Source organism: Passer montanus, unplaced genomic scaffold (assembly GCF_014805655.1).
Source record: "Passer montanus isolate IOZ18808 unplaced genomic scaffold, ASM1480565v1 scaffold143, whole genome shotgun sequence".
Lineage (NCBI taxonomy): Eukaryota > Metazoa > Chordata > Aves > Passeriformes > Passeridae > Passer > Passer montanus.
In genome coordinates this window covers 247,337-269,230 of record NW_024361275.1, presented here as the reverse complement: position 1 = coordinate 269,230, position 21,894 = coordinate 247,337, and the positions used below count along the sequence as shown (strand labels likewise).

General features: G+C 39.7%; 1 protein-coding gene across 13 annotated transcripts in view; it reads left to right on the top strand.

The window, feature by feature from the left end:
* UNC13B (unc-13 homolog B) overlaps window positions 1-21,894 on the top strand; it is a 205,800-nt gene that overhangs the window by 114,122 nt on the left and 69,784 nt on the right. For 4 of the 13 annotated variants that reach the window (XM_039700720.1, XM_039700724.1, XM_039700719.1 and 1 more), the window contains 6 exons: window positions 1,040-1,065; window positions 7,443-7,489; window positions 11,789-11,867; window positions 12,643-12,648; window positions 13,583-13,657; window positions 14,294-14,513. In XM_039700720.1, coding sequence (XP_039556654.1) covers window positions 1,040-1,065; window positions 7,443-7,489; window positions 11,789-11,867; window positions 12,643-12,648; window positions 13,583-13,657; window positions 14,294-14,513 — 453 coding nt within the window. The remainder of the gene's footprint in view (window positions 1-1,039; window positions 1,066-7,442; window positions 7,490-11,788; window positions 11,868-12,642; window positions 12,649-13,582; window positions 13,658-14,293; window positions 14,514-21,894) is intronic. The other 9 variants (XM_039700732.1, XM_039700730.1, XM_039700727.1 and 6 more) reach the window with 4 other exon arrangements.

Sequence of the window (21,894 nt, the reverse complement as noted above, 5' to 3'; positions counted from 1 at the left end):
CTTTCTGTCCTAGTGAGCATCCATGCAGGCATGTCTTAAGGTTGAAAACAGGATTTTTATTTTAGCTACAATCCAGCACTTCGTTTGCTAAAGTAATTTGACTTCTCCTTAGCGATTGAGTTAAAATAGCTTCTCTATTTTCCTGTCTTAGTGATTGCATGTCTGTAATTACACCCATATAGACAGTAACTTCAAAACCTATTTTTGCTTTTAAACCAATTTGAGTGTCTCCTGTTGCCATGAAGATATTCCTTCCCCTCCATCTTTCATACACAAATGAGTAATAGGATTCTTCTGTGCAGATAGAGAATTATCTGATTGGAAGACTTAAAAAATATCATGTCTGTACCGGAAGTTTTGAGTATGACTCTCATGTAACTTTACTAGCCTTGAAATTGCCTATCCATAAACATGAGATTTAGTGTAGGAGGCTTCTGAATTTTTTTTTTGATCAGAGGAAAATTGCCTAGATGTATAAACTCAGAAAATATCTCTCTGCATTATGATATTTGCAAAAGCAAAATGTGTTCCGTGGGAGCTGCCAGTTTCCTCGTACTGGGCAAAATATACTGGGAGTGAGGAATGGAGCAGGGAGAATGTTTCAGATGCAGGGATGCAGGCAGTGGATGCAGTCTGGGGGAGAGGGGAACAAATTTGTTCTTCCTTATATTAAATCCAGGGTTTTTTTCCTGTATGATAAATGGTGGCTCCAATTCTGTGTTAAGATTACTTAAAATTCTTCAGTTAATGAAACAGGAACAGTAACTCTAAAAAGAGCTCTCAAAAGCATCTATTTTAGTGCATGTGCAGTTATGGATGAAATTGATGAGTTTAACTTGAGGTTGTCTGTTAGAGATTAATTGTCTGGTGCATGTCCCAGGAAGCACATGGGAAAACTCTGCTGCACAAACGTATTATCAACTTGAGGCAAACCTTTACCCCAGTTTCTATAAAAATCACTTTATAGAACTCAGGGCAGAAATCTGGTCTACTAACTTTTGTTCCTCTCTTTCTTGTCTTTTTTTTTCTTTCTTTGCAGAAGGAGGTAGAGGAGAGCTCCAGGTTGTACGTGTTGTCCCTTGTAACCAGCATCTCTTTCTGAAACCCCTGTGTGTGCATGTCTTGTCTTCTGTAGCCCATTGCTCCTGCTGAGGCACTGAGATTCAATTTAGCATGTCATGATTGTCTGGGGTGTTGTTAACACTGTGTATGAGTTAAGAGTCTGTTCAGTGCTGATGGCCTTGTACAAAGAGGAAAACAAGAATGCTTGGAGTGGTCGCCTCCCTTTGGTGCTCTGTGGGGTGCTGTGATGTGCACAGGCACCATGTTAGCAGGACAAGTTGCTCATCTCGTCTTTTCCAGTCTTCCTCTTTATGAATCTTGTTTAAACCAAGTATTTCCTCATTTTTCTTCAGTTACATTATTTCATTTCATCTCTGTCTGGCTTGTCCACTTTCATTAATTAAAGTCAAAGGTACGTCTGGGCTGTACTAGTGAGATTAATCAAACCTGGATGCTGAAAGATGTTTTCTGCAGGTCCAATGCCTTTTAGGTAGTCACTTTGCTTTAGGTAGTCACAGGCAGGGCCCTGTGCCCCATGGGAAGGGCAGAACCTTCTTAATACATACAGTTGTTGTCTTTCTAGTCATGGACTGGTTATCTCTCTGCCCATTATCCTGTGGGCAACAGGTAACTCTTTTCTCCTAGGAGGATCTGCAGAATTGTTTTGTTGACTGCTGTGTGCTTTGTCAACAATTGTGTTGGCAACTGTATCTCACATAGAGAAATTACTGGCTTTTGGAATCTCAGCTGTTTTATTTTCATGACTCTGTGCTATGTGCATTCAGTACCTGCTGTGCTTCCTCCTCTCCTGTAGTTGTATAAATAAGGCAAAACTGGCTTCCAGGAGAAGCTGAACCTTGCACAGATTTTTGGGCCTCCATGCAGATGTCATCCCTTGAGTCTGATGAATTTGCATTTCTAAGCTTTACTGGCTCATATATCAGCAGTTTTGTTTCCTTCTTACTGGTAAATATCTGTTAATTAATGAGTTTTCAGGAATACAGAGATACCTGGTGTCGAATATCGGTGTTAAATTCAGTCCCCTTTTGACTTCAGGGCAAAACCACTGTAACCTCCTTTAAACTGTTCATCTGGCAGCTGGGAAGATGATACTGGATGATACATCAGTTGGAAGGAGCTTCCTTTGGGGCTCTTCAGCCCTTAATAAATGCATGCTATTGCAGAATACAGAATGAATTTAAAATAATCCCTTGACTTGTTGAAGCTTTGGATTCCGTGTAAAATGCAGCATACTTGAGTGAATGAAGACATTGAACCACAAGACTGACTTAATTGGGAAGATTTAGTTCAGTCGGACTCTGTTAATGCCACTGAAGAAATGTACTAATTAGGTATGACCAGAAGTTTAATTTAGTCAGTCCTTGTTTTATCCTGATTCAGATTAACCTATATCTAACTGAGGGTTTTAAAGTTTAGTAATAAAACATAGTATTTGAAAACAAGTTAGGATGATTTTCAAAACAAATAAGATATCATTATTGATTTTTTTTTCTGTTTAAATAAAGCAGCATAAAGCAGCTTTACATGTTTTACATCTGATTTATATTTTAAGAGGATAATGTGCTAGACACAGTACTTAGATGTGATGGAAAATTACATTGTTAGGAAGCCTTTTATGTGGAGAGCTAGATTTATATAAAAGGCTAACAGATCTGTGGATGTTCTTCCTTTCCCTTGTGCTGCTCTGGACTTTGTGATTTCTTATTTTATTTCTTTTTTTGCCCCTCTGTCCATTTTATGGACTTCTGCTTCTATAGAAGTTCATAATTGTTTGTTTAGTCCATTAAAGTATCTTCTTGTGCGTGAGAGAATTTGCAAAATTTTAAAATTGCAGCTTTGTTAAATAACTTCTCAAGTTACTTGTAAGCCCAGCTGCTGCTTTTCCTTAGTAAGCAAAACTCCTGTTTTTTCCTTTATAGGCTTCACCAAACATTGCCTATGACTGAATACTTCACCTTTAGTAACCATGTCTGTTGCCTTATTTAATCCGAGGCCTTAAATTTATGCTGCTCTGTCACTGACATAGTTTTTCTTACTGGTTCCTGGTTGATAAGAGACTTTAATTACCTGGAGAAGACCTTTCAGCAGCTGGTTACAGTATGCTTTACTGTGGATGAATATACTGCAGTACTAGGGGTGGCAAGCACTTCCCCATTTTAAAGTATTTTTCGGACAGTAGATATAAAAATGTAATCCGCCAGCATCAGAATTTTTTTTTAAATATCAAATAAGGATATGATGTCCTGTTTTATTTACATGTTTGTTTCTCCATTGTTTCAGTGCTCTTATATGTGCTTACTGGAGGTTAAAAAAAATAAATTTCAGATTCAGTCTGATGTGGCTGCTTTCAAGGAAAGAGCTGTGCAGAGAAGGCCGTAAGCCAGCAAAACACTTTCTGTGACTTGCAGCATGTGAATGGATGACAGGGTGTTAAATGTGTCTGCTTTCCCTTTGACTTCCCATTTGTCCTTGGGAAAGACAGTGCTAAAAACTCTCACTGGTGTTGCAGTGCTCTTCTCACCTGCCTGTTGTTTCTGCTTGCCCAGGCTCTGACCAGCTCAGGCTGCTGCCCTGGGCTGTACTGGGGGAGACCCATATCTGGTGACAAGTCCCAGGGCAGCTGTTGGAGCCCTGCTGTGTCCTGGTGTGAATGCCACCTTTGGAGAGTTGGAAACTCCCCACCTGCAGCAATTCCATCTGGATGGACAATACTGGTGTTTGCTTTCTTTAAGTGAGGAGGAATATGTGAAGAGTTCTTACCCCCAAGAGGGGTGCAAACTGTGGATTACTTTGTTTAGCGGGCATTAATGGAGATGTCTTAAACCTTCATGCCAGCACGTGTAGCATATACAGCCTCTGGTTCTTTGACTGCTCTGGTTCTTTGACTGACTTTGTCAGTGCAAGAAGGGACTGCAGAGACTTCTTGGTGACTGCCACTGTGTCATATTATGCCATTTCCTTTTTATTTAAACTTCCTAGTGTCATTCTCTAGAACTGTTATGATTTGCTGTCTGCTTCTCCTTTTGAAAGGTTTCTTCTCAACAATCGTTGAGGCGCATCTTTGAATTTTTATCCTCTGTTTAACTGCAGTTCTTCTCCCATTCACTTGCCTGTTGAACAAACACAGGAAAAGGTTCTTTTTGCTGGAGAAAGCAAGATGTTTTGTTCTTCTCCTTATAGGGTTATGTTTACATACTCCAGCTGCCTTTGCCATTTTTCTTTGTGATTATTTTTTACTTTGATGCTGAATAAAAAGATTTCATATGCTTTTCTGAAGGAATATTGCCAACATAGTACAAAGGTACTTTTACTTCTGTAGAGACATTTCATTGGATTTATTCTATGGATTATGTTCTGTTCCTGCCTGGCTGTATCATAGAGGCTTATGGTCAGTGTGATGACTAGAACTCAAACCCATTGTTTCATGCTTTTCTCCACAGAGGAACACCTTGTATCAGTCAAATGCATGGCACCCTTTGGGGCTTTGACCTTTCCATTTTTTCCATGTTTGATCCTCTGTTGTTGCAGTATTTGCTGCCATCAGTTCTTTCTACTGGACCTATGAGTTCAGTGTCAATAATTCTCCTAGGTTTGTCATTTCCAGATTTTATCAGCAGATCCTACATACTCCCACCAGCTTCCTTATTGCGTTGTCCATGCCTGGCTCAGTTACAGTTACTTGTTTATCCACCTGAAAGCTCCTTCCTCCTCCTCAGCTTATCCGGTCTTTATTAACGTCACATGGCACTGCATCAAAAGGATTTTTTTTAAATGAAAATTCGGTTCATCATTCATTTTATAGTTAGAGGAAAATAGTTGCTTTATGAAACAAAACCTGGTTTTCAGTAGCCTCCATCTTAATTCTTTCCTTCGTGTTTGCTCAGAACCCTTTCAAGCTTTTGAAGCCATTAATGGTCCTACACTGATCTGGATCACATTTCCCTCCTCCACACATACACACTTTAACTGTGAGTACTGCATTGGCACTTCTACAGTCTCAAGGCATCACCTCATTTGATAGATGGCAGGTGCTGGTTCTCTTGGCATTTTCTCAGGGAGAAGGCTGCCTAGAACAAATTAGCTCTTTACTTTGCTTTCAGCAGGTGATAACTCCTGCTTTCACACAGCCATCACCTGCTTTGGCCCTGCATCCATATTGCCACTTATTGAAATATCTTTCTTTTGTTTTGTGCTATTATGCCCAGATGATATTCAATCTTGACACTAGAGCTCTGCCTTTTTTTTTTTATTTGCATGTCTGAAAGGTTTGGTAAAAATAAATAATTTTTTGTCATTTTTTTAATGATCTGGAACTCCTGGCAAGTTTTACTTTGTGCATCACAAATCTGGGACATGATGTAGATTTGTTTCCTGATCATCCATTCTGCCCTCCCCACGTCCACATTCCTGGCTGTTCTCTGTTGACTTGTGGTTGCCTGTAGGAAATTGCTTAACCAGGTAACAGCTTTCTCTATATCTTTCCTTCCTCTTTTTTCCCAGAGTCTTGATGCTCGTGTGGTCTCCACTCTGCAGTGAACAGACTGTTTTGTGGTCTGTTAATGTCTCAAATATCAGTCACATTTCATTCTCACATGAAGTGATTGAAAACTTTGTTATTACTGACTCGTGCTGTCAGTGTTACCATGTTTGTGTTTGTCATTCTCTGTCATTCAGCGTAGCTGAGCCAATGTTGTCAAGCTCAGTCCAGTATGAAACCTTTGTCCATTTTAGTGTTGCTTTCTAACCTCAGCTCTTCCAAGTGTTCAGTTGCAAAGGTAGAGGTGTCCTCCCCTCTGTGCTCAGAAGGATCTGGTTGCATTTACTTCGTGAAATCTCTCTTGACCATCAGTTGGTTCAGATCCCCCTGGAGAAAATGCAGATTTCAGGCTAAGGGGTTTTGGTAGCCAAGCTTGATGGAGCCTGGTGTGCTGCTACCACTGTGGGGAAAGGTGCATGGTACTGGGCCCCTTCCTGCTCTGCCTATCTGATCATGTCTATTCCACTGTGGATAACATCATACTGTTCAATCTGTTTAAATACAAAATAATAAACATTACTAATAAGTAGTCTTTAAATCTGCCGATTCCCTAATTTGTAGGATTCAAAAATACAAAGTTTGGACATTTGCTTCTGTTCAAGTTGTTACCTCAAAGAGGACTCCTTTCCTTGGTTATTTCAGTGCTTCTTGGGAGTCTTTGTCTGTCACCTGTGAACAGTGTGGGGTTGCACAACTCACACAGAGCACAGATTAGGAAAAGAAAAAAAAGGAAAAGAAAAAATAACTTTCTTCTGGGGCTGTGTTCCTTTTTCTTGCATAAAGTTGGATCTTATTTCCTGACTCAAGCTCCTTTACTTGACTCTCAGGTTGTGAGTTCTATGGCTGAAAATACTTTCTTTTTCACTGTGTGCAAGTTGCAGCCTCCTTTTTCTCTTAGCAAATGTGATTATCTGAGGTTGGAGTTTCAGCTATTAGCATCGTGACCTTCTTAGCCCTGTGTGAAAGCAGCATTTCTTTCAGGGAGTGCAGGAGAACATATGACCTGTGAGCTGAAACAAAGAGGTTTCCAGTTATGGATAGCTATTTTCCCCTTATCCAGAACATGTTGTTTCTTCCACGTACATTGCAAGTGTTCAAATACTTACCATTTCGAATTAGTCGACTCAAGATCCGGAGAGAAACACTCTGTAAAATGTAGTCTTAATATCAACATAAAAACATGGTTTGAATTCATAAATATGAATCCCCACATTTGTAGTCTGTGGTGTTTTCCATCACACTCTGGGATCCCAGTTGACCTGCAGGTGGTAGCCCTTGTTTCATGCCTGTTAGAAATGAAATACTTTCAAATAAATGAGTGAAGCTGTAATGGGACCTCTCTGCTTAGGAGACTAAAGAATCTTTGCATTTGAGTACGAACAAAGTTCACAAGTGTTCATACAGAGGTTCATGTTAGTCTGTCATTTGTGCATTTCATACAAGGCTTTTAATTTATAACATCTTCATTGTGACCACATTCATGTTAAGTGGTGACCTGTAGTAACAGGAGCTCTCCAATAACTGGAAAGTTGAGGGGAAAAAAAAAGTTTGTCTTCAAGGCTGCCTTTTGAATGCAGAGTTGCACTGAACAGGCTCTACAGGTTCCAGTCCTGGCTGTTCAATGAAATTGCTTAGTCTGTCTGTGTTTCTATGACTTACCCTGGCATTTTGGTCAGTGGAGGTGCTTGAATGAGTTTCTGTATGCATTTGCCTGCATGCAGTGTGGTCTGTTACCCTTTCTGCAGAATAAAATACAAATACATTTTCTGGTGTTTCTGGAAACTGATTTAATGCTGTTTTTTTTTCTCATCTCCCACTTTAGGGCCAAGATGAGGCTGATCCATCAAAACCACCCTGGCTCAAAGGAGGGTAAGTGGTGTTTTGAGATCTTTTATCCCTGTATTTATGATTAGAATATACTTCAGAAGTCTGTAGTCCAGTCTAAATAAAAATAGCATATATGATGTTTTTAATAAAATAATCAAGTGGCCAAGCCTCACTGAAGGCCAGGCTGCTGCTGTATTTCAGTCTCTTCTTAAGCAGTGGAGGTGGCACATGCAGCTCTTCCACAGAGACTTGTGGTTAAGAGCAAGCTATAGTTGCAATGTATAATCTATAGTGTGTTGGTGGCAAGTGCTTATGGCTGCAGTATTAAATAATTGCTGCTGAGCACCTCAGGGTGGTCCCCATTAAATCCTTTCTTCTGGATCAGTCATTGGTGGCAGCAGAGGGGAAAGAGTAGCACTGAAGGAGTGCTGTGTCTTCTGCTCTTAAAAGATGATAGGTTTCGGGGAGTCTTCTGTATTTGCAACAATTCCGTGTAGTAATTAAAACCACACTAACTCTAGAAATTACTGCAATTTGTATTTTTAAAGCATTGCTCATCATGCCTGTTTTGCACAGATGAGAGTGTTCAGGTTGTGCGTTCTCGCCACAACACACTGCTTGCAGCAAATAAAGCAGACAAATTCTGTTTGTAACTGCAGCATGACACTCTGTGGTAATAGGTGCCAGCATAGCAGCTTCCTGGGATCCTCTGGCAGGAAAAAGACAGTGACACATTTTACAGGTTGTGTGGCTGGTACATGGTCAGGGTGATTTGGTTAGGTGGTGGGGCACCCATTAGGAGCTGTCAGTCAGTAGCAGCGAGATTCGCCCTGAAATCTCAGCCAAATGTTGGCTTGCTTAACTTAATTCTCATACTACTGAAGGAAGCTTCCCTAATAAAACATGAAATTAAATTGGAGGCTTCATTATGTGGCTTTCTTCTTTTGGAGTCATTGTTCTGTGGTGTTGGTATTCCCACAAACCGTCACCTGCAGATGCCTGAAGCTGCCTAGCAACCCTCTGCTTTTTCCAAGGAACCTGGGACTTAGTGAGTGGGCTGCTGGAGAATTGGCAATTTGCAGGAGAAGGAGGCAGTGATTTATTGTAACTATAAACAGCACCTTCTCCTGCTTTAACAAGGAGACAGTGTACTCGGTTTATTCGTTCATGCACATCAAATTATTTCTTAGCCTGAAAGGTGGATACACCTACAAGTCCTGAATTACTTAAACATGTGTTGTGAATTCGAGGCATTGTTTGCTCTAGTCTGTAATTTTTTTCTTTTCTATGCAAGATACAGCTAAACAGTCTGGCTAATGTAGTTTTGACAAAAGTTTGTCATACTCACTCATCCCATGCAAGGGATTCCCAGAGAAGGTGGTTGTAGGAGGTAAACCTTTAATTCAACTCTTGGCCACATTTTGGCTTATTAGCCTCAAGTGATATGAACTTATTTATGTTTGGAGTTGTTCTTTCAATGGGAAGATTACAATTGTGGTGTCCTTTGAAGGAAGTAGTCATCCTCTGTTATTGCAAACCACCTTAGCTTACTTAGATTGTCAAGATTTAATGGAAGCCTCTGTGTGATACAACTTGTATTAAAAGATGAATACATGCTTCAAGCAATTTTCATTTATAGTATAATGCAACAGGAGCTCCCTGTCTGTAATCACTGGCTTTGGAGATACCACTTCAAAAAAAAGGTACAGGATACAGTTGTTATTATGGATCAGTTTCTGAGTGTAGTAGCTCATATCTATATCTTATATTTATTAGTGCAAATTATCTTCTCATACAGAAATGCTATTCACTCCTCAATACAGCTCTCCATAATAATGCTATAAATATTACATCCACTGCAGAGGAGAGTTACCCTATTACATATAAAACTGCACTGTGCACATTTGAGGCACTTAATTTTCTTCTGTTATTAAGCAAGGTAGCAGTCATGCTTGAATAAAGGGACTGATGTAGGTAAAAGCACAACATTTTTGAAAATTAGGAATTGTTATTGAGGATTTTTTTCATTAATATTAACAAGCCAAAAGCAGGTCATCTGGGTGTATAACTATGTAGATACTAGGACACCTCTCTTCAGTGACAAATATAAGCACCTTTCAGATATTTTTGTCATCCTGGCGTACCACTATTTCTCTCATAAACCTCAATCTATCAAAAGTATTTTGCAACAAACCAAGTTGTAAGTAGACATGTTTCTCAAGCACAATAATTTATATAGGCTCATCTTGAATTTATAAAGCATGCAGTTTTAATGTTCTTCTTCTTTCCTGGGAAATGTCAGAGTATCACAGTTTCCTTTCAATTAAATTAGAAAAAAAAAATTGAAATCATGTAGGAAAAAACTGTTAGCAGGAGCATTAACTCTGGAGTTTTACTTGTGATCATTTTGTTGAATCTTTTCAGGTTATACACTCTCCCTTTCAGTTTTATATATGCTTTCATAAATCAAGGGATTTACACAAATCCTTGATGCAAAGCTTATCAATAGGCTGTGTTGTGGTTCAGGTAATCCTGGGATTCTTTGCATCATCTGAGTAGTCTGCCATGACATGTATTTTACTCTAAAACTGTATCACCAGTATCAGAAAGGTTTTGTGGCATAAGGGCAGCAGGCAAATGTGTCAATATAAACATATTTCTTCTTTATGTGGGTGAGATTTTTCTGTAATAAGTCAGAAGGGATTTTTGCAGTATGACTTGGTCAAAAAGTTTTTCTAGAATTCTCTATCAGAAATGATGATAGCCTCTAGTAAAAAAAAAACACAGCATGGCCTTGCTGTGAGGATTTCCAGTGTTGGAAAACTGCACTGTTGGAAAACTGAGGAGCTGACATGGCTCTTGCAGTTACACATGACTGCTCACCTTCCCACCAGGCTTGTTCAGCCAGCAGCAGCTGTCAGCTCAGCCATGGCTTGGACACGTCACCCTCCTACGCCCCATCAAAAAAGTCAATTATGCTATTACAATTCTGTCACATGTTTCTATAATAATGGACTGCTTTCCTCTTTGTCACAGCCTCATGCTAGATTGTGACATCCTTGTCCATTCTCATGCTGTAGCATAGGTTTGATCACGCTGGTATTTTTGTTGTTTGGGGGTTTTTTGTCTTTGGCTTTATTTAAGGGGACTTGAGTAGGCCCTGCTCTCTAATGGCTGCAGGTTGCCTCTTGTCATTTATGAACCTCACAATTTTCACGGCATGTGCAAATTTGTAGTGGCAGTTTGATTTCCTAGGTTGTTTTGAAAGGTGGATTTTATGGCTGTAAGAACAGTTTGTCCCATACTCCTTTTTCCTGTAATTTTCCTGCAGAGCATTTTGACTGGGTATGTTGTACCAAATCAACAAAATAACCAGGCTGAAATTGCCAGCCAGTTTATCACACAAATACCAAAACATGTAAGCCAGAGTGGCAGGGGGTGAAGACCAATGGCTAAGGATGGAGAGGCACAGGGTTCCTTTGCAGTCTCTGTAATCAAGAAGAAGACCTCAGAAGCCATATTCTTAATGTTAGCAAGGCCTGAGACCAGAGTCGAGATGGGGAGGGTGATAGAGGCACTGAGAGGTGCTGCAGATTTTGCCTGCTGGGCTGGGTGTTCATTATGGGGAGGAAGCTACAGCAGAGAGGTGTGTACTCAGTCTCCAGCTTTAGGAAAAAGCATTATCTAAAGTCCTTAGGGGTGGATGCATTTACTGAAGGCCTTTAAGCTGGATTAACAGACCATCTTGAAGTACAGGGTTACTTCCATGTGGTGTTACCAGTAAATGGTAGGATCTAGGTATAATTATACAGGCTGGTCTCATTGGGAAGAGAAATTAGGTTAGAGTGTTTTATTTCATTTGGCTCTGACTGTTGCTGGGGTAATCACCCTTTTGCTTCATTGTCACTTCAGACAGCAAATGCCATCTCTTGGGTGTACAGGTCTGCATGGCTTGAAATGCTGAGCACCACAAATGGTTTCTTTTATAGAAATAAAAATAACATATTTTCTCCTCTGATGTCAGTTTTTTTCCTAATAATTATACAGTCCTCAAGGGCCAGTATTAAGCGTGTTCTAGACTAGAATCAGAAGATGGCAGCATCCTGCCCCAGGGCTGATCCTCTCTGACAGTGCTCCCTCCTAACCACGAACAGCATGCAGGAATGTGTGGATTGTTGCTTGTGAAGAAGATAAACACTTAATGGTTTTTAGCATTAACTTTGCACTTTCTTAAGTATAATTTTCTGGCTGTTTTTCTTGCTCCAGTAAAGCATCCCTTTCTTCACCCCTCCCAGCCCTAAATTAATTAGGTTTTTTTTTTTTTGCCTCCTGAATTTCCAGGCCTGCAGGTGGTCTCTATGGCATCGATAGCATGCCTGATCTGCGCAAAAAAAAGCCAATTCCACTTGTCAGTGATCTGGTAAGAGATTTGTTTGTTTCTCTTCTGCCACACAGCATTTACACAACTGGCCTTACTTTCTTGATATATGGGCACATTCATTGTCACTTGAAGAAGCTCAAGCATTTTGTTAAATTAATTCTTATGCTAAAGGGTTAGGAGTACTGCTTGAAAAATCTAAATGAGAATGAGCTATGGTTTTGTAGACAATTTCATTCATTTCACTGAATTAGGGTCTTTTTCATGTTTTTATACTTTTTTTTTTGCACAAAATATTTGATTGTTTTCAGACCTGCATAATTTTAAAAGGTTTTGCTAAAAATCACATACCTTAGGAAAAGTTGTAACGTCTGTGTGAGGTTTGGCAGCTTACCAGAAGGCTGGAATTTTAGAGGATAGATAAACGAGCATATGTGGTTGGATTTTAAAAGCTATTTGCAATATTGCCAGTAGACTTCTGCACTGAGGAAGCATGAGAACCAAGTGAGTAATGAGGACAACTTTCATATGCTTGTGTGATATGGTGAAATAAGGCTTCTGCAGGACAAATGGTTTTCTCTTGGTTGTATTCAGTACACGTAGCAATTTCATACTTGAGAGAAATGCTGTAACAGCTGAAAGACCAAAGTTTCTATATCCTGTAATTCATGTGAAAAGATGCATAAAATTTTGTCTGCCAGCTTATACATGGGCAGCTTGGTATGTGTCTAGCTAACTGCTTGTATCTTAAATCGTTGCAATAATGGCATTAACTTGTGTTACTTCCCTTGAATGCATTCATTCTCTCTCTTCACAGGCCATGGTAAGTGGAGGTGAAGACTATCCATCAAGTCTTTACCAGAAAAAAACCCCCTTACTTTATGTTATTTCCCCCTCTACTTCTTTGCTTTTTGTTTTGAACCTGCCTTATTGCAGTGAATGCATATCCAACACTCTGTCCTGCTCCATCACTGTTGGAATGAACTTTTTCCGTTTCTCTTGAAACAACATAAAGCAGAACATAATGGTACAAAACTGATGAGTTGGATGATTTCAAAGCAAATGCTCCTATCTTTAACTATCTTTCTCTGCCTTTATATTACTAGAGTGGCAGTAGAAATCACTTGAATGCCACTGTGAGGTGCTGCAAAGACAGTGCCCTGTGCTGTCCACAGCTACAAAGCAGTGTTGGCATGATGTGAAAGGCACTTCTCTGAGGGGAAAATGCAGTTCATTGTGTTCAGTGATGGCTGATGAATGTGATGCACCATCACATTCAAACCTCTGCTCCCATCTCACTCCCCTGTCTTTTATCCTCATTACTTGCAACCTCTTTACTGTCACATTTTGGGCTGTTGTATGTTTTGTAAAGGTGGTGAAATAATCTCCCTTTGGATATGAATGAAGTTAGATACACAAAAGTGAGTCTGTTGTAGTGACCTCAGACAGTAGAAGGGCTACTGTTGCTACCAGAACCTAAATGTGGAGATGGGAACCCAGTTTTCATTGGCAATTCTTGCAGAGAAACAAATAGAAATTTATAGAGTGGGAGGCTGATTATGGACAGATGGAAACAAGTTGGAGACCTTTCAGAGTATACATTTGACTCCTCTGAGATGTAAGGAACCAACTTAAATGCAGTAGATTGCTGGTTTGGTGTCTGGCATGACAGATTCCCCTTGCTCACATCTCTGGGAATGTAATGCCATTGTACTTGTAAATGTTGGTGGTGAATAACGAACTTTCTTCTTCCGTAGTCACTGGTTCAGTCCCGAAAAGCCGGAATTACCTCAGCAATGGCTACTAGAACATCTCTCAAAGATGAAGAGCTGGTAGGTGGGAGGGTTACTTGACTTCTCTTAATTCTGACTAAGCAAATTAAAGGGATTTGGCTCTCTGAGATTCAGAGCCAGCTTCACAGATGTCTAGAAATATAGATGCAAAGCTTCCTGTATCATTTGGTCAAAGAAACTAAACACGTAAAAGTAATATTTAATGTATCGATATAATCCTAAAAAATTTAGAAACACAGAATCACAGAATATCCTGAGTTGGAAAGGCACCCACCAGGATCATTGAATTCAACTCCTGGTCCTGCATAGAACACCACAAGAGAATCATCTGTCTTGATGGTGCTGTCAACCACTTCTTGATCTCAGTAATCTTACCATTTCCTTCTGTGCTATCTGCCATAAAGGATAGTGTGTGGAACTTGCTTTATTCAAGATATTTCCCATCCACAAACATTAATTGTTGCCTTCCAATTTTTTTAACACCTGGGGAGACAATTTGGAAGGTGAGGGGTGTCCTCTGACACTGCATGTAAAAATTTGATGCATTTGTCCACCTCAAATGTGTAGCTTTATAGCAGTGGTCATACCTTTTCCTGTAAAACTCTTGCGTTAACCAGCAAAAATAGGCTCAGTCACCTCCCTGGATATTGGTTTACATGTGCTCTTGCCTTTCAGAAATCTCATGTCTACAAGAAGACCTTGCAAGCCTTAATTTACCCCATCTCTTGTACAACCCCACACAACTTTGAAGTGTGGACAGCCACAACTCCTACCTACTGCTACGAGTGTGAGGGGCTGCTGTGGGGCATCGCGCGGCAGGGAATGCGCTGCGGGGAGTGCGGGGTCAAGTGCCACGAGAAGTGCCAAGACCTGCTCAATGCTGACTGCCTGCAGAGTGAGTAGTGGCCAGTGGAGTGTGGCTGCTTCAGAAATTGTTGCCAGAGCCTTCCTAAATGTTCTGCTGATATCTCAGGGATCAGTGAAGCTGCAGTGATTGAAGTGACTGTGTGTTTTCTGAAAAGGTGCCATTGGGCTAAACCTACCTCCTTGGGGGCATAGACAGCTCCACTGATACAGAAAATTGCAGTTGATGTCATTGTAAAGAAGGTTTAATTCTTTACTCTTTCACATGTGTTTGTTTGTTTTGGTTGATTTTTTTGTTTGCCTTTTTTTTTGTTTTGTTTACTCTGTTTCTGTCAGCTCAGGTTGTGTATTTGCTAGCATATCCTGCATTGAAGTATGGGTTGGATGAATAGGGTATGAGGTGGAATATTCTGACATTTGTTCTATCCCCCCTGCCCTGGTATTGCAGTCAGGTTGCTTGTTCCAAACCAGTCAGTCTTTGCCACTGTTTTAAGCTTTTTAGAGCAGCACTGGGCTCCTGCTTAGAGTATAGAGTTCCTATACTTATCTTGGATTATCTATACCAACAGCAGCCTGGGAAGGCATTTTGTCTTTACAACAGGCCTGTTGCTTGGTTGAACCACTTTAGAGACCTAGGACTGAATTAACAGAGATGGTGAGTCAGATACAAAGGTATTGTTTGAGTATATGGTCTTCCTGCTAGCATTTCTGATTATTTTGTTGGTGTAAAAAACTAAGTAAAAAACTAAGTTGTCTCTTCAAGGAACTCTGTAACTTTGCAGAATAAATGATACGTTACACAAACAGTGGAAAAGTTTAGGAAGAATTTGATGAAAGGGAAAAAAAAAGAAAAAAGTATTCATTTAGGTCCAGTTATTCTTATTTGCTTGAAATACCATTTCTTAATTCAGTCTCAAACATATATTCCTGCTTGAGAGCAAAATACCTCAGTCTAAATAGAATAGAAATTTCTTCCATGTGTGTTAAATGTTGAATAGGAAGGTGTAGCTCTTTTTGTTCACTCTTCTTGTCACTGTAGCTTGATGGACTAAGTCTAAGGAATCAGAAAAGTTTGTGAAGTATCGAGAGACTTATTGCAAATTCCTGTCAGCAATTCTATGAATTTAAAAAATCAGATATTGTGATCTGACTTGGGCTGTAGTTGTTTGGGAAAGCCAGGATGAGTGATTCAGCAAGGGGTGCCAGTGAATCACAGGTCATTTGTTCATTCTTACATCTCTTCTTAACATCCAAATGGATATTGTTTATACTTGTATTTTTGATGTGTGCAGAGTCTTAAAGTTGTCAGTTAGGTCTAGGGCTATTTGCAATGGCTTATTTGTAAAACACATCTGATCCTAGCCAAACACCTCTGTCTCCCAGTTGCTCAGCAGTTCTAGATTTGTATTTGAGAGCTGGGAGATGATTTTATAGCATTTATTGCATCATTGGCACCTTAGCTTTGTTGAGATCTTTCTGTGACTGAGCAAAGAGCATTTGGTGCAGGAGAATGTAGTTTGGTCATAGCTCAGTCTTCTATCACAGTCTGATGCACAGGGTCAGTTCCTGAGAATAACCTTTTTAATTCTGGAGTTCACCAAAACTAACTGACAATTTTTAGTGTTTGAGGTGAAAAACTCAAGGCATCCAGGCTGGATTCAGATGCATACCCATGATGCTGTAATGCAAGGGAGTTGTGGTATCTCACTAACGGAGAAATCTGGGTAGAACAGAGGAGAATTAGATTTGCACCAGCAGTGGAGAGGAAACAGGCAAAAAGCTGTTGTACAACTTCCTGAAGTTGAAAAATAACAGAGAAAAACCTCTGTATTAAAGAAATAGCTAATGACTAAGAGGTAGTATGTTCCTGCAGAGGAGGGTTGTGGCTATCCATGTTCAAGAAGGGAGACTGCAGATGGGCATGGGTACTGGAGAGGTTTCAATAGTAATGGGAGGAGTATGAGAATGTCTTGAGAGAGGATGACACAAGATTGTTAATCTTGTATCAATCTTTCAAAAGAGATGCATGGCAGTCTGGGACAGGGTTTCAATAGTAATGGGAGGAGTATGAGAATGTCTTGAGAGAGGATGATACAAGATTGTTAATCTTTCAAAAGAGATGCATGGCAGTCTGGGACAGGAGGGAGGGAATCATGCTGTTTCAAAAAAAGAAAAAAAATGTTGTACCAGGTATTCCCTAACAAAAAAAAAAAAAAAAAAAAAAAAAAAAAAAAAAAAAAAAAAAGATGTTGTACCAGGTATTCCCTAATAGAATGTTTCTAAAGGGATGTTTTAGAGCCCAGGGCAGAGGTGTAGATATGCATGCAGTGCACCTGCTATGACTCTGGCTTACTCTTACAGTTTACAGATATCCATGTCTTAAAGCCTTTCTGGGCAGTAGATACTGTTTCATAGATGGCAGCGATGGCTTTGTGAACAGGTTTAGTCCTTGTTGGAACCTGTTTATGCTTTCACTATGTTGGGGAAGAGGGAGATGAGCTACAGGGATAAGATGACCTTTTTAAGCTTATTGTTTACGAAAGAGTAAAAGGGCTAAATTGGCTGTGAGAAAAGTTAAGGTAGAAGACAACTTCAGTGATTCAGACTCCCTGAGAAAAAGGAGTCTCTGGAGCTGAGACTCTGAAGCATAACCATGGGGAGAAGGTTTTCTTATCTCTAGTTGTAATTACATAGTCTTATGCAATGGGCTGTGGGATGTGATGTTGGCAATAATGTGTGTTTTTCTATAGAATAGAATAAACAACTGGAAATTACTTTTCAAATATGACAAAGCATTAAGTGAGAACTTGTTATTTTATTCAGGGGCTTGCAGATGTTTTCACATTTTCTTTCAAAATGTAAACTCGGGATACTTCATCATGCAGAGTTGGAGAAACAGAGAGGAAACAACTGAGAGTACACCAGGCTAAAAAACTGTGAAGTGCGTAGAAAGATAAAACTCAACCGAACAAAAATTTTACTTACTAAGTTACTTGTAATGTGTCCAGAATGCAGGAAGAGAAACTCTGAGCAGATGTGCAGCGTTACCCACTGTGAATGTGGAAGGTATCATTAGCTGGGATAGAGTTGTAGAGGAAGCTGGAGACGGTAATTGTGTAATGAAAATATAGAAAAGACAGAGGATAGTGGCGGGAGTTGGAGAAGGGGGTGAATATACCTATGGAATGGGAAAACAATTGTTATCAATACTAGAAATGTAAAAGGCAATTTCAGGCAACTGTATTATTTGCTTTGATGTGTTCATGCTAAAATTCTTCTAACTGGAACCCAAGAAGCCAGAGGAAAATGGAGAAGTTTAATTTCTTTTTATACATATGTTTGAAGAACGTAGTCTGTGCTTGAGGAATGAGAAACAGGGTGTCTGGGGGATAAACAACAGTTTAGAGATCCCATAAATTCAAGACTGAACTTTCTTGTATACTGAACTCCTGAGGGATTTTTTCCTAACAGAAATTTTATTGTTGCTGTCTGCAAAAAACCCAAAACATTCTCAGGACGTATCTTCACTTACGTCTGTTTAGGGCTTCCAGAAAATGTTACAGTGGAGTAAAATGAATTTTCAGACTGGTAACAAATACAATTTCATTGATTATACCTTGATGCCTCAGGATATATATTCACTTCAATCTGTGTAAGTCTTGCAGAAAATGTTGCATTGGAGTAAAATGAATGTTCAGGCTGGTCACAAATACTTTTCCATTGTTTATGCCTTAAAATTTTGGGTAGACACCTGGGTTTTATTCCTGAGATTTAGAATGTGCTGTTTATCCATTTTCCATCCTTCATACCTTTCTGGGGAAAGTAATTCTCCAGGTCTTGTAGAATTAAGTTTGATTCTCTCTTCTGAGGGTATTTTCTTTGTCTTTGTATTTTTAAGAAACGTGATTATCTGATACACTCAGCAAATTTATCATCAGAGTGGGACTGCACTGGTGAAAAATTCAGCAATGCTTTGTTGCAATTTGAATCAAACCCCATTGCAAACTGCTTAGGCAGGGCTATTCCATGAATTGGTGGTATCTGAAGTGCAATAACCTGGAATCAGTTGTGGTATGCATACTGCAGCCTCCTGGTTCATAGTGTTGTAGGTACTTAGGAGTTATTATTCTGATAATAGGGCACTTACTTTTTTATCATAAGCTCATAAATACCTGCTCAAGGGACAGTGCTCTCTTTTTAGCCATCTGCTGTTCTTGGAAGTATTAGAAGTTTCTTCCAAATGGGTACTTTTCCTTTCTTACTTGACAGAGTGGATAGAGGGATGTTGTTTAACATCCCCAGGGCATGCAAGGCTTTTGGAAACTGAGCTTTTATCTCTTGCCTTGTGCTTTGGTGTAGTACTAACTGAATTACAATGGGTTGGGCAATTCTGGTATCAAAGAAAGAGTAAATCCAGGGCTGGATGAGTAGGAGACCAAGGAATAAATGCAGAGAAGTAATTACCAAGAGGGTGGAAGGGAAGGACATTATGTGAGCAAGAGCCTGGTAGGAGGCCTGTACAGTTCAGGGCTAGCTTTTTTGATCAATGCATTTTGACTCAGGACTGTGATTGTTGCTTTTGGGATGAGAAACTTGTGTGTGTTGTACTCAGAGTTCAGAGGCTGCAGTTCCAAGACCGAGTCAATGAGTGGGGGGTTAGTCAGACGAATTAAGTCATGTGCTAATCATCTTGACTTCTGAGTTGAATGATGGTTAGACACCATGGTGATGAACAGTTGTTTGCTCCCAGAGTCCTGTGTAGGAAAATATTTGCACAGAAGGAAGAAGGATACCTTTATTTGAAACTTGAATATCTATTTTAAGTTTCAAGAATATATAATTTCTGAGCATTATCCGCCTACTGAACAGCTGCCTTCTATCCTGACAGTGTTGCTTTCTTGAATTCTTCTTAAAGCATAGAATAACAGCACTGGTGGTTTACTAATTGCTATATTGATACAATTCCCAATATAGATATATTTGCTTTCTGTTTCCAGTCATAAATTGACTGATAATTCTGTCAGAGAGAAGAAGGAAAGCCAAAAACCTGTACATGTTACTTGTATATTTCAATGCCTTTCTGTTGCCATTCACAGGATTTGAAAAGCTGATCCATTGACCAAAAATGTCTTTGCAGCTTGAAGAAACAATCCCAGTCCAAGAGCAGGAAAAGCACCCTCTGCCATTCAGTATAGTGACATGTTTTGCATTTAAAACACATACATTATAGCTAATTAGTCCCCTAATGGTTGGTTTAGAAGCCCTCTTGGTTTTGTACCAAGAAGCAAGTTTCAAAATTAAGAAAGAGTGTGTTGTTGAGACTGCAGAACAGAGATTGTCTGTTGTTTGTCTGTGTTGTTAAATAAGGTGTCTGTCTGATTCAGACTTTTGCCCTGCAATTCAGGCACAGTCTCTGCAGGCAGAGAGAGATCTTTTCCAGGGAAGGATTAATGAAGCTGCCTGGGCAAATTGTCTAGACATAGTGGGTAAGCATTGTGGGTGGAGGCTGGGGGATTCCCTCTGGAGTCACAAGGCAGAGCCAAGTCTTGGAGGTGACTAGAGGGCTGTAGGGGTTTGTGTGTCGTGGCTTGAACATCCTGCAACCTAGGGTGCCCTGGACTTCTGCTAGGCTTGCAGAGGGATAAATCCACTGTGCACGGTCTCTGGAGGTTGTGGGGATGTTAAACATATTTTTAATTAGAATTCCTCCATTTGTCTGAACTTGCATTATATGCCTCATTTGATGCTTTTGCAGTGCTTTTGATTAAGGCTAGTTTTAATTGGTTCTTAATTTCTTTGAAGTCAGAAAGGTCAGGGCATAGTTGATTTCTTTGGATTATGACAGATCTCAGAATTCCAGCTAGGAAAGACAAATTGTTCAGTTTGGCCTTCCCCAATTTCCCAGTAGGCTTCTTCAGTTCTGCATAAAAAGCATAGAGTCCGTTTCCATCCTCAGGAGACCTAGTTCTGGTAAAGCTGAATAGCACTTCTTATCTGAAGTTCAAAGCATAGCCCCTGGTATCATTTCAGTTTCATATTCCTTTAATAAATGTTAGGTGCATCACCGGTGAGTAGAAATAGCAGAGACTGTGTAATTAATTCCAGTATTTTTGATTTCATTTCATCTTAAGCCAACAACAAGGAAACTCTGGGGCATGTACTTTTTATTGTACTAAATGAAATACTGAACATCAAGCCTCTAGCAAGGAAAATGAAAAGGTACTCAGGTAATGTAAAATTATGGCTTGTTTCACGCCCAGGTCCTTAATAACACACTTTGGTATGCAGTGTCCTTAATGAACTTCTGACACTTCAGTGGTTACAGTCTATTGCAAATTGAAACTGTTTTTATTCTCTTTGGTTATGTACTGCTGGGCTCCTCTGTGTGTGTGTGTGTTCATAGAACTTTTTTCTTATTTAGTCACTACTTGCTGAAACACTTTCATATGCAAAACTGTAGTTCCTTATAGCAAGAGTACTTCAGATATCATATTGCTGACTTCTGGAAGAAAACAGTTTCATGTATCTTTGTGGATTGATGACTCCCTTTGCACACACCTTGCACCTGCTTTAATACATATTTTTCAGGTAATTTAATATTTGGTGAATATCCGAATGAGAACATTTTTCCTAGGACTAAGCTTACTTTAATTAAACTATCCTGAAGAAGAAAAACAAACAAAAGTATACTACATTAAGCAGAAAGGTTATGATTGAATGTGTTGACAGGACTTTTGTACTGGTTTAACTTAATCTGACTTAAGATCATAATTTGAAATTGCTGCAGACTGTGTATAAAGAGACTGTGTGCAATTCTGAGTTCCTGCTTTTCATTTCACACCTGAGTTACCTGCCCTGTTAGCTCACATTGGTGCTTTTATTGATGCATGTCTCCCATCTGAGACAGTAGTCAATTTCTAAATTTTGACAGTAAAAATGATTGTCACAATTGAGTAGGAAGTATTTGGTGGTGAGAGTAGTCTTATCTCATAATTATATGAACTTTGAAATTTTTTAAGAGGTATGCAAGCGACCAGAGGCTTCTCTTTTGTCAGATGGAGTTGACTACCTGTGCAGTTGCAGACTCTGTGCCTGGCTCTTGTGTTTCCAGCTGCTGGACACTGTGATAGCACTACATACTTATAATGGCCCAAGTTTTGAACTGTTGAGTTTGCTATCTTACAGGCATTTGTTGTAGTTAATATACTTATGCAGTCCTAGAAATGGATTATTTAGTTGTTTCTGTTTCTGTATCAGTTGTGAACTGATAAAATAGAATGGCATCCAGAGAGGCACTCTGTGTTTCTGCAGCTTGGTGCCTGATCCAGACAGGGTGGTTCCAGGCAGCAGGAGACGTAGATTTGCAGTGACTCTGAGCTCAGCAGGGAGCTTTGCAACACACATGGGTAGAA